The sequence below is a fragment of the Mchenga conophoros genome, linkage group LG1, assembly GCF_057382185.1.
Source record: "Mchenga conophoros isolate Kocher_MC1m ecotype Shallow Benthic linkage group LG1, M_conophoros_male_GT1.1, whole genome shotgun sequence".
NCBI classification, from domain to species: Eukaryota; Metazoa; Chordata; class Actinopteri; order Cichliformes; family Cichlidae; genus Mchenga; species Mchenga conophoros.
In genome coordinates, this window is record NC_140526.1 from 9,630,908 (window position 1) to 9,642,255 (window position 11,348).

The window sequence follows — 11,348 nt, forward strand, 5'->3', positions numbered from 1 at the left end:
AGTTACATATTTTTCCTGCAATAAAAAAAGTGTTTGGAACTGTCTCTAAACAGAGCACAGAAATATACAGCTATGTCTTTTGGGACCGTGTGTGTATTTTATTTTTTTATTTTCGACATTATTTTACCCCTTTTCTTATGTGTTGAAACTTCTCTCGACCCCCCTGCTGTGATTTGGATAACAGAACTCCACCTTAAAGCTTCAAGTAAGATGCCTGACAGAGAGCACTCTGCATTACACTCCCCTTGGTGGAGTTGCCTGTTTTCAGACAAGAAGAACAAGCAAAAGAAGAAGAGAAACTCCCGTTTGAAAGTTTTACTCCAGTTTGTCTTTGATTACTCCTGCCCTTGAGTGTTTGAGGATTTTCTCGAACAGGGCACAGCGAACACACACAATAAGCTAATCATGTTACTCAGGAGGGAGCTGTAATAATGAAAATGATAAATATATGACTGCCCGAAAAGTCACTCTCGCACCTATTTTATCTCAGCTTCAAAGAATGCAGAGGGAGTAAGGAGCATTATGTGCGGTTTTAGGGTTGGGTTTTTTTTGAAGTTTAGATCAGATGCACAGCATGCAGCCTACACTGCAGGTTCTCAGTTTCTGTTCTAACATTGTAAAACTGATACCGTAGCAAGATGATTTCCTACAACCTCTTTATGAATCTGCTGGGATTTTCTGCTTGATTTCTAATTGAACCGCAGTATCTTGTGCCCACAGACACAGTTTGAGCTCTGATTGAATTGATTCGAAGAAGACAGCTTTAGTGATACAAAAAGAAACTGTTAAAAGTGGAAAATCTGTGCCGACACCATGTTGTTTTCTTATGCAATAGTTCCATCAAGTGGTTGCAACACCAAACTGCGATGGGGATTGGAAATACCTAAGACCTGTAAAAGTTTCCGCCACTTTCTTTAAAAGAAGAGAGAGAAAAAATCCCACCCCAAATTACCCTTTCTATTCAACCTTCTGCTTTTTTAAAAACTGCAGTTCCTCTTTGCGGTCTGAAGAATGCAGTATCTTGCAAACGAGACAAGAGGATGTGGAAGTCTCAGTGAAATGTAAGCGCTTGAGTGTGGCAAGCTATATTTAACCAACCTTAAGTATCAAGTCACCATTGTTTGCTCTGGAAAGCACCAGGGAAGTTGACCATTGCGTCTATGCCACATCTCCGCCTGTATTTAGCTACCATATTATGGGAGGGACTTGGAATCAGGGCAAGTTTCACTTTCAGCTGCAGAATAGGCAAGAGGTAGGACCCTATAACTCTACAGCGGCTCTGTTCGTATGACAGAGGGAGGAAAGAAAGCCAAGTAAGTAAGTGTTCTTTTTTGTGGTTTTATTTTGTGTTACTTACGTCTGCAATTGAGGTCGCTTAGTCGGCTATTCCGTACTTGTACATGTTTTAAAGGGACCAGCAACACATTTGATGTGTATGTAATGGTAGCCATATATTCTTTTCATTCTGGTTTAACTTTTTGTTATGGCTTAAGAGAAAGACGCACAAAATGACATGTACTGCTGTATGGTATTTAAAACAGAGTTAGAAAAGAAAGAAGGAAGCTCTAGTTGGCCCATAGTAACATGTTGACATTTGGCCATTTGCTGTGACAGGTTTTCACACCACAAGAAGCAGAAGTAACCACAAACTGAATGTCCCTGAGCATGGGCACTGATATGGAGAAAGAATGCTTGCCGAGGAACTAGTGCTTAAACAAAGGACGAAGATACTGCATGCACTGTGCAGCAGTGGGTCAGCTGAGCATCTGGAGAGGGTTCTGGATATACTGCTTGCCCAGGGGGCGCTCATATGGGAGGACTACCAGAACATACAGGTACCAGGAAGAACACTGTATACCAATGCAAGACAGCTGCTTGATCTGGTCTATACAAAGGGTGTGGACACATGTGGGCTCTTTCTACATGCTCTCAAACTGGTTTTGCCTGAAGCACAGGCAGTGGGGCTCTCTTTCTCCGAATCCTGCTCAAATCTAGAAGAAAACGATGAACGTCAGAGCACTTCTAATCAAACTCTTCTGGCTCAACGACCGAGCCTTGTCCACAAGCTTCAGGGCTGTGTTGATGGTGTTCTAGAAGCTCTGCTGGATTCGGGTCACTTTTCTTCAGCTGATTGTGATGAAGTGCGGTTACCTATATATACTCCCACCCAACAGGTACTGTAAGCACCTGAATGTCACATTGTTAAAGTGTGGTTTGACAACTTCATGCAATTGTTCTTTACCTTTAAACTGTCTTGGAATGAAGCTTGTCATTATTTCTGAATTCCTGATACTTAGATGTCATACAGACAGAAGTGCTGGAGTATTTTTGTTACTTTTTATGTTACTTTATCAGTCAATACTATACTTTAAATAGATCTAATACTATTCTGATATTCCTGAGTAATTATACAAGTAATATAAAATAATATAAAGAAAACTGGTAAACATATCTTGCTGCCTTTGTATAGATCCAGGCAAGGTTTTTACCACTTGCTGCCTGTCTTTGTGCTAAGCTAAGCAAGGTAAAGCTCTTTCTGCTGTTGCATTATTAGATTATGAATATGTAAGTTGGTCTTTTATATAACTCTGCAACAATCCAAATAACTGTCAAAAATAAACTTTTTATTATTTTCATCCATGTCCATGTGATCAATCAGGCAAGGCGTCTGCTTGACCATGTTAGATCCAGAGGTGATTTAGCAGCATCGGTTCTCCTGCAGTACATTCACCAAAAACAAGAACCTGGATTGCCACTTAACCAGAGGGAACTGACTCCTCCCAAAGGTCTGTTACTGTAAAAAGCAATGTTTAAAATCGCAGCAATATGTATTGTTTTTATGAGTAAAGCTATCCTTGATCACCCTCATGGGAATAATGTCCGAAATACAGAAGGTTTCTGGTTATACTTTGAAACACAAAATTGGCAGATTATATTACAAGATTATGCATGTTCCACATTTTACCAAAGAGATACAGGATGTATGAAATGATGACTTGTTCACTCATTCCATCTGTTCTTCACAAATTTTTCTTTCACAGAGTTTTTAAAGTACCAGAAGAAGCTGAGCAGCTCTGTGTCTGCTCAGGCCTGCTTTCTCAGCACTTATGGGGGAACTAGCCATATGTCTCTTGATGACATTTACACTGACGGCGAGCTGGAACTAGCTGAAGTTAATGCCCATGGACCTTTGGGATTGGAAGACATCGTTGGTTTGGCGGGTATAGTGAATGAGGAGGCCGACACAGTGCTAGTATCTGGGGAGGCAGGCAGTGGAAAAAGCACCCTTCTCCAGAGGCTGCACTTGCTTTGGGCTCGAGGGTTAGCCCTTCAAGACTTTCTCCTTCTATTTCCATTCAGCTGTCGTAGGTTGAATTCAGAGCACAATGAACTGTCAGCCAAGGAGTTGTTGTTTCAGCACTGCTGCTGGCCAGACCGGAATCAAGAAGAAATTTTCCAGTTCATCTTGGACCACCCGCATCAAATCCTGTTCACTTTTGATGGCCTGGATGAGCTCAAGCAGAGCTTTACAGATGAACACAGAGTTTGCTGCCCCACCCAGCGTGCACCTGTTCATGTATTATTGTTCAACTTAATCCAGGGTTCCCTCATGAAGGGGGTGCAGAAAGTGGTCACTAGCCGTTCAGAAGCAGTGAGCCCATTGTTAAAGAAGCACCTACGCAAAGAGGTTGTCCTGAAAGGGTTTTCCCCAGCTGGGATTGACTGTTTTGTACGGAAACATCACAGGGACCCCACTGTAGCCGCTAAGGTTTTAGAGTCAATGCAGGCGAACACAGCTTTACTTGGACTCTGTCACAGTCCAGTTCTCTGCTGGATAGTTTCACAGTGCCACAAGGAGCTGCTGGGCTGTGGAGAAGGCAGCCCCAAAACAATTACAGATGTTTACCTGATGATCTTACAGCACTTTCTCCAGCACCAAAGTCCTCTGAAGAGCACGATGGGTTTAGGCTGGCTACAGGAGCACCTAAAAACAGTCCTTCTTCTTGGACAGCTTGCATTTGAGGGGATAAGATCCACCTGTTATATTTTTTCAGGTACAGACCTTGAAGCATGTGGTGTAACTGAAAAGGATATCTGCATGGTTTTTCTCATAAAAAGCAAAGATATGTCCTCTACCCACTCCAAGTGCTATGAATTCAGTCATGTGACATTGCAATGTTTCTTTGCTGCTCTCTTCATTGTTTTGTCAAGTAACACTAACCGTTCAGTTATCCCAAAGCTCTTTGAGCTAGAGAACATGAGGGAGACAGGTCTGACCCGTGTCTGCTTTGGAGCCTGCTTGCCTTCCAGTGATCAACAACAGCAAGCTTCAGAGAAGGAAAGTAAAGCAGCAGAGACACCAAATCTGCAAATCACAGCCATGTTTGTGTCTGGACTATTGTCCCAGCGCCATCAAAATCTGTGGCTCCACTGCTGCCCCAGCGCTGCGGTGGAAAAAAAGGCCAGACAGGTGGCAAAATGCCTTTCCAAAGGCATTCAGAAACACTTTAGGTCCATTCCCCAACCTGTACAAGGGGAAAAGAAGAGCATGCATGCAATGCCCGACTTTGTGTGGCTTATAAAATGCCTCTATGAGATGCAGGAGAGTCAGATAGCTAAAGATGCTATGAGCAAGTTGGAGGTGGACCATCTGAAATTGACATACTGTAATATCGGACCTGTAGAGTGCACTGCGCTTGCTTATGTGCTCCAGCACTTAAGAAATCCTGTAGGCCTCCAGCTGGACAACAACTCTGTGGGTGATGTTGGAGTGGAACAGCTTCTCCCCTGCATGCACATTTGCAATTCCCTTTAGTAAGTGGAAATTACACATTTCTCTTTTGTTAAATTTCCTTGGTTAATAGATTGAACGCCAATTCATTAGAGTGAACAAACTCTCTAACTGCTTTCACTCTAAGAGAGGAGCAGTTTTTATTCTGAAATGCCTATTGTTCCTTCCTTAGCCTCAGAAATAACAACATTACAGATGAGGGCATCCGCAAACTGATTGCTAAAGTCATCCAGTGTGACAGCTTTCAGAAAATTGCGTATGTATTATCAAGATGATTAATACTGCCAGTTAAATTAAATTTTATCAGCCAACTTTCAAAATCTTTTTGTTTCTTTCCAGGCTCTTCAACAACAAATTAACTGATGCTTGCATGCAGGATTTTTCTTATTTATTGAAGACCAAGCAGGTCTTCATTTCTTTAAGGTCAGCGTTTGTCATCAAATGTGACTCTACTGTTGGCCCAATGACCAAAAGATTAACAAATAACCTTCTTCTCTTCAAGGCTAGGCAACAATAACATAACAGCAGAAGGAGCAAAGCAGCTGGCAGAGGGACTGAAAGTCAATCAAACCTTGGCGTACTTAGGGTAAGTGTTTCCCATAAAATGTCATGTTTCATTGTTGATGAATTTTCATTTACAGTATTTCTTTGCATTTTCAGGTTATGGGGCAATAGGATAGGTGATGCAGGAACTGAGGCCCTTGCTAGTAGTCTTGAGAAAAGCAACTCTCTGGTGTGGCTAAGGTAAGATTTGCAATAATTCTGGAACATGTTTGCTTAACTTTCACATTATGAAAACCATGAATGTGCTATTTACATGATATGTTAGGATGCTTTATCAGTTGTTTTTGAAAACGCATCCCTGCACATTTTGCTTACAGCCTGGTAGGCAATGGTGTAGGGAGTGCAGGAGCATGTGCCCTCGCTAATCTCATCAGGAAGAGCACATCACTGCAGGAACTTTGGTAAGTGTTAGACACAAGTTGTATGCAGATTACCAATAGCAGTCTGGTTTGATGGTAACCACTGCTTGCACAGCAGTGCTTAAAATGCTCCACCCTCTTATTTCCTGTTAAAGGTTGACAGAAAACTGCATAACCAGAACAGGGGTTGAATGTCTGATTCAAGCCCTTAAACACAATACATATGTGACATCGGTATGGTATGTAATGCTCAGCAAGCCTGACACTCATGAATACAAAGTTCCCTATATTCTTTAGAGCATCCACTTTTGGACTGTTTGCATCCAGACAAGTTGTTTGTCAGTTTCAGTGCCAAGAAAAAAATGCATCAGTTTGGTGTAAGCTAGAATATTCTTTTTCTTTGTTTTTGTTCCCATGTCTCCTGTTCATTTATTTACTACTACTGTCTCTTCTTTTTGCATTATAGGTTAAGAAACAATGATCTCAGTTTGGAGGATGTAGAAGAAATGAAGCAACTGGAATCAAGACTGATCTTCTGATTTGTATTACAGTGGCAAAGGACTTTACTTTGCAAGAAAATGTATTTTATTTATTACAGGAATAGTTTCTATTTTTATTTGAGATTTAAAATATGTGTAATAGGGTTTAAAAAAATTTGGATCAGTGTTTTTTCAAGGTTGCAAAATACATACACCTCTTTATTGGGTTTTTATAGGTGGAAGTGGTGTGGCATTGCTTTATACCATAACAAATACTACCTTTTACATCACCAACACAACTTCTACTACTCATAGTAACAGCAGAAGTGTTATTTTTATTTTTTGTTTCTTTATTTTATTTTGTAGTTGTTAGTGGAAAGAGGTGTGAAATTTTACTACAGAATGTAAGACTGTATAGTCTGTGGTTACCGTTATGGAAGAGTTGTAACACCTTCATATCCTTCAGTCAGAAACAGCTACACATGTCCAGTTACATTGTCTTAAGGTTACAAAAAATGTTACATTTGAAGTTTGCATAGAAGGGCAGAGGCAAATATGCTGTTTTGGAGTGGGAAAAAAAGAAAAACAATTTTCTGTATCAGATCAGATGTATGTTTTTACTGTACTGATACAGAAAACTGTCTGGGACATTTACAAAGAGTATTCTTACAGTCCTTGTTGTGCAAGTTAAAAGGAGAAATTACTGACATGACAAGTTTCAATTTTTGTTTATTAAAACTTATCACAGCAGAAAAGTTTATAGAGCACATTTTGTTGGATGTTTTTTTTCTGGTTGTTTGTTGTAGGAATGAGTTTACAACTCTGTGGAATGTTTGGTGGAAATTGGGTGTATTCTGTTTTACACTATATACTATATTTATGCTGTCTATGTTACCTGTTTTTGTCATGTGTGTAAACTGGTTTCTATTTTCTGTCTTTTAATATAATGCTCATTAAGCAGATATGTAATTAAAAAAACATCCTATAAAAAGATAATTCCCATTCTGTTAATCCTGATTGAATAAATGCAGCTAAAGTACTTGAATCAGATTCACATAAGGTGAGAACATTTATTTATTTATTTATTTTATTTAGGACAGTGCATGTTAATGAACATAAATGTAAAAAATTTTTTTTACATGAATGTAAACATGCCAGATTACAGCCAAAGGCTAATTTCCATCTGTTGTCCTTAAACATAAAAAATAGACATAAAAATTCATCATACATTCATAATAAAAACTCCATCACCAAACTTACACATACACACCATTCTGTTCCCAAATAAAACATTAAAACTATACAACTCATACATGATCACACACTTGATTTGTCCATAACCAGTTTTTAACCTTTGCCTTAAACAAAATGAATGTCGAGCATTCTCTAATGGGTTGAGAAAGACTGTTCCACAGATGGCCACCCTTAACAGAGAGGACGTTCTGCCCAAATGCTGTCCGTCTGTGGGGTATAAACAAGTCTCCTTGGATTGAAGCTCGAGTGGTCCTGTCTGAGCTTTCTTTATGCCTAATGAACTGCTTTAGTGGTGGTGGAGCAAGGGAGTGTAAGACTTTATATATTAAACACACTCTTTTAAGTTTCACTAAGTTATTGAAGTTCAGTAATTTATGTTTTTTTAACACATGACAGTGGTGGTGGGAAGTTGGTTTTTTGTCAAGTAGTTTTAAACTTCTTTTATAAATGTTTTCAATAGTTTTAAGTGTTGTTGGACAAGCAAGTGACCAGGACGTCAAACAATAGTCCATATGAGAGATGATCATTGAGTAAAAGTAAGTTTTTGCAACATTCATATTTAAATTATTACGTATATGATTAAAATTTCAATCATTAAATTTAAGTACCTGGGACACTTTATTTATGTGACTCTTGAAGGATAATTTTGGGTCTATAATGACCCCAAGATATTTAAATTCTGGAGCTAATTCAACCTTTACTGGCATAGTAGGGTGGTTGACTTGTTATATGGTCTCAGTCAAAGAAGGGAAACAGAGAGAAAGAACTGAGTTATGCCAGAATATAAAAACCTGGACTAAAAATGTGTAAAACAGGTCTTATGGACTGATCAAACCAAATGTATTTTTTTAATTTCAAATCAGCAACAGTATATATGCATGAAAAGAGATACGGAGGGAAAGAGGTATAACAGTGAATCTCTACAGCCATCTGTAAACCTTTGCGAAAGCTGTGTTTCAGAGACAGCTGCATTTGAACCAGTGATGTTGGGCATTTTGTCAAAAATGATTATATAAAGAAAACAGAAAAATACTGTCAGATTTAAAATAATGCACTACAATGATCACACGACAATGATCTCAAGCACATTGGCAATGCAGTAAAAGCAGACCTAGATAGAATAACACACCATCAGTCATGGATTGGCCTTCCCAGAGCCCTACTGAAGCATTGAGGGATCAGCTTGACACAAAAGGCAGCTAATATCCAAAGAAGAGCTTTGAATGTCCTTCAAGAAGCCTGGAGAGTTATTCCAAAAGACTGCTTAAAAAACTACAAGAAAGCTGCTTCAGAGAGTTCACCTTGTACTAATTGTAAAACAAAAGTAGTCATGCTGTGTAGGTTAGTCATTTTCTTTAAAAAAAATGAATGGTCACAATACTGTGAATAGTAATAGTTGAAACTGAGTAATCCCCATTCTCTGCGGCCTGCTGGAGCGGGAGGGCTAGTAGGAGGAGTTGGCCGTCCGACTGCGGTCTGGGGTGTGGGGCCTCCCTGCTGCTGCGGAGTCGGGGTGGTCTGCCTCTCCCCACCGCAGGGAAAAGGGTAACACCACCTGGGTCTGGGTGCAATTCCCCCCTCCAGGGGCAAGGGTACCTAGACCCGGTTTGTAGAGTACGCTTGGGGAGTGTGATTGTGTGTACAGCGTCTCTTTATGTCTGTCTCCACGTTGGTTGAGTGTGGAGTGAGTGCATATGAGAGCATGAGGGTGGGAATGGATGTTTTTGTCTGTGTGTGCCTGTATGTCTGTGTCTATATGTCAGGTTGGGTATCAGACGCCACCTCTCTGGGGACACCTCAGGCCCTCCAAGGTTTGGAGGCCTATCTCCACCCACCACCACTTCCCCTGCCGGTGGCGGACTCCCTCAGGTGTCGGTGTGTTGGTGGTTCTTTGTGTCTGGGGGTGGGCGTCCGGGTACACACCGGCTCACTCCTTGGCGGCCGCTTGTTGGGGCCTGGGGCCTGGGGCTCGCTCGGGCCCCTTTGGAGGTGGGGTGCCCCTGGCCTCTCGGCCTGGGGCTCAGTCACTCAGGCACAGCTGGGGGCCGGCGGAGCTCACGGGCGCGTCACTGCAACTCCCCCTGACTTCTGCTCCGCGGCTGCTGGGCGAGCCCTCATCTGGGACTCTCCTCAGCTCTTACTGGAACAGTGGCGCGGCTGCCCCTCTGTTGGTCTTCCATGGTCTCTTGTGTTCTGGGGGCCTCTGGATGTCTGGAGTTTTGATCTCCTCCATACCCGCTTCACACCCTGGAGGACGGGGCTGTGGCCCCCCCACACTCCCTAGCAGATCATTACATGGAGAAACCTTTGGAATGCAAGCATGCTGATCCACACAGGTATGCACACATGGGTATTCACAGACGCGGACTAAAGCTTTCTTGGCTGCTGCCTCAAAGCACACTGTGCGCTGTCTATCTTGCGTGCTGCACAATATCGTTTATTATTTAGTAAATATTGTTATCTATGACTAGCTAGTTTATTGTGATGGTGCTTTGTTTTCTCTATTATTATGTTACTCTTTGTTGTTTGCTGTCTCCTCTGTTTGTTTTTTTTGTTTGTTTGTTTTTTTTTCTCCATACAGGTGACCCAGGAGTTCTTTTTTTTTTTTCTCTCTCTCTTCCCCCCCCTTCTCACCGTCTCTTCTCCCCTTTGGTTTTCTTTCTTTCTCTCCCCCTCTTTCTCTCATTCATTCCCCCTGTCCTATTTATTTAAAAAAAAAAAAAAAAAAAAAAAAAAAAGACAAAGGATGAACTGAAGCTCTGCCATCACGTAATGTCGCATACTGCTGTTTCTGATGTCATTTAAAAAAAAAAAAAAAAAAAGAAACTGAGTAATTCTATATTTTAGAAATATAGTAACAAGTAGTCAGTCCAAAAAGCAATGAATACAAAAAAAGCCATAACTGGAGCTCAAACTACTGATCTGAGACATGCTTTTCACCCTAAGATGACATGACAAGCAAAATATTTTTAATGGTATGATCTAAGAGTTGTATCTTATTTTGGTTACTGTTTCATGAACAGGCCCCAGACAGTAGTGCAAACACTTGAAATTGCAGCAGCACATCATTCCCCCTTTGTTTTATAGAAATATAGATTTAGGTCACATACTGAACAAACTTGATGGTGCCAAGAGGGAACTGTGGTACTGTATGAGAAAGTCGGCAGTGGCCAAGAAGTATGTATGAAGACAGTAAGACACTAATGAGGTGTGCGGTAGGAGAGACAGATGTGTTTCAGGTTGGGGTGGGAATCAATCAATCAATCAATCAATCAATCAATCAATCAATCAATCAATCAATTTATTCATAAGCACATTTAAAAACAACACAGGTTGACCAAATGGTTGTAAGTTGACAGAAGAGTTCATGGAGGAGTCTGATCTGTACTGATCTGTAATGCAAGTACAGAGCAGGTGGAAGAACCTGGAGAGGTGAAGAGAGGTGTAGGTGAAGGGAAGAGAAATGAAAGTCAGTAGAAGTAAGACAGAATTTGTGTGTGAATGAGAGAGAGACGAATTAGACAACTTCTAAATATGAAGATGCTAGGAGCAGAGATAGTGAAGGTAGATGAGTTTAAATATCTGGGGTCCACCATTCAAAGAAATGCACAGTGCACAAGAGAAATGGAGAAAAAAGCGTATGCAGGCGGGAGTGGGTCGAGGTGAGAGTTGGTGTGAACAATAGTAGCAAGAATGAAAGGGATGATTTACGAAGTGATAGTGAGACCTGCTATTATGTATGGTTTGCAGATGGTGGCAATGACAAAAAGGCATAGGGCAGAGCTGAAGATGTTAAGATTTTCATTGGGGGAGAACAGAATGGACAAGATTAGAAATTAGTAGATCAGAGGGACAGCACAGGGTTGACCAGTTTAGATAATGAACATGAACAAAAAATGT

General features: G+C 40.9%; 1 protein-coding gene across 3 annotated transcripts; it reads left to right on the top strand.

Moving 5' to 3' along the window:
* Window positions 1-1,122: 1,122 nt before the first annotated feature.
* On the top strand, window positions 1,123-7,282 carry nod2 (nucleotide-binding oligomerization domain containing 2). Of its 3 annotated transcripts, none has more exons than XM_085251689.1 (12): window positions 1,123-1,317; window positions 1,615-2,174; window positions 2,471-2,524; window positions 2,660-2,786; window positions 3,042-4,815; window positions 4,965-5,048; window positions 5,132-5,215; window positions 5,295-5,378; window positions 5,453-5,536; window positions 5,674-5,757; window positions 5,871-5,954; window positions 6,182-7,282. In XM_085251689.1, the coding sequence occupies exons 2-12, from the start codon at window positions 1,689-1,691 to the stop codon at window positions 6,252-6,254; spliced, it is 3,018 nt and encodes a 1,005-aa protein (XP_085107815.1). In that variant the 5' UTR covers window positions 1,123-1,317; window positions 1,615-1,688; the 3' UTR covers window positions 6,255-7,282. The 3 variants fall into 3 exon arrangements, with proteins under 3 accessions (XP_085107815.1, XP_085107901.1, XP_085107982.1); XM_085251775.1 differs by having other exon boundaries at window positions 1,123-1,313; XM_085251856.1 differs by lacking the exon at window positions 2,471-2,524 and having other exon boundaries at window positions 1,125-1,317; window positions 6,182-7,281.
* Window positions 7,283-11,348: the final 4,066 nt, after the last annotated feature.

Coding starts and splice junctions, on each gene's coding strand:
- nod2 (XM_085251689.1), top strand. CDS start 1,689: ATGCTTGCCGAGGAACTAGTGCTTAAACAAAGGACGAAGATACTGCAT. Junction 2,525..2,659: donor TTTGTGCTAAGCTAAGCAAG/GTAAAGCTCTTT, acceptor GTGATCAATCAG/GCAAGGCGTCTGCTTGACCA. Junction 5,537..5,673: donor AACTCTCTGGTGTGGCTAAG/GTAAGATTTGCA, acceptor TTTTGCTTACAG/CCTGGTAGGCAATGGTGTAG.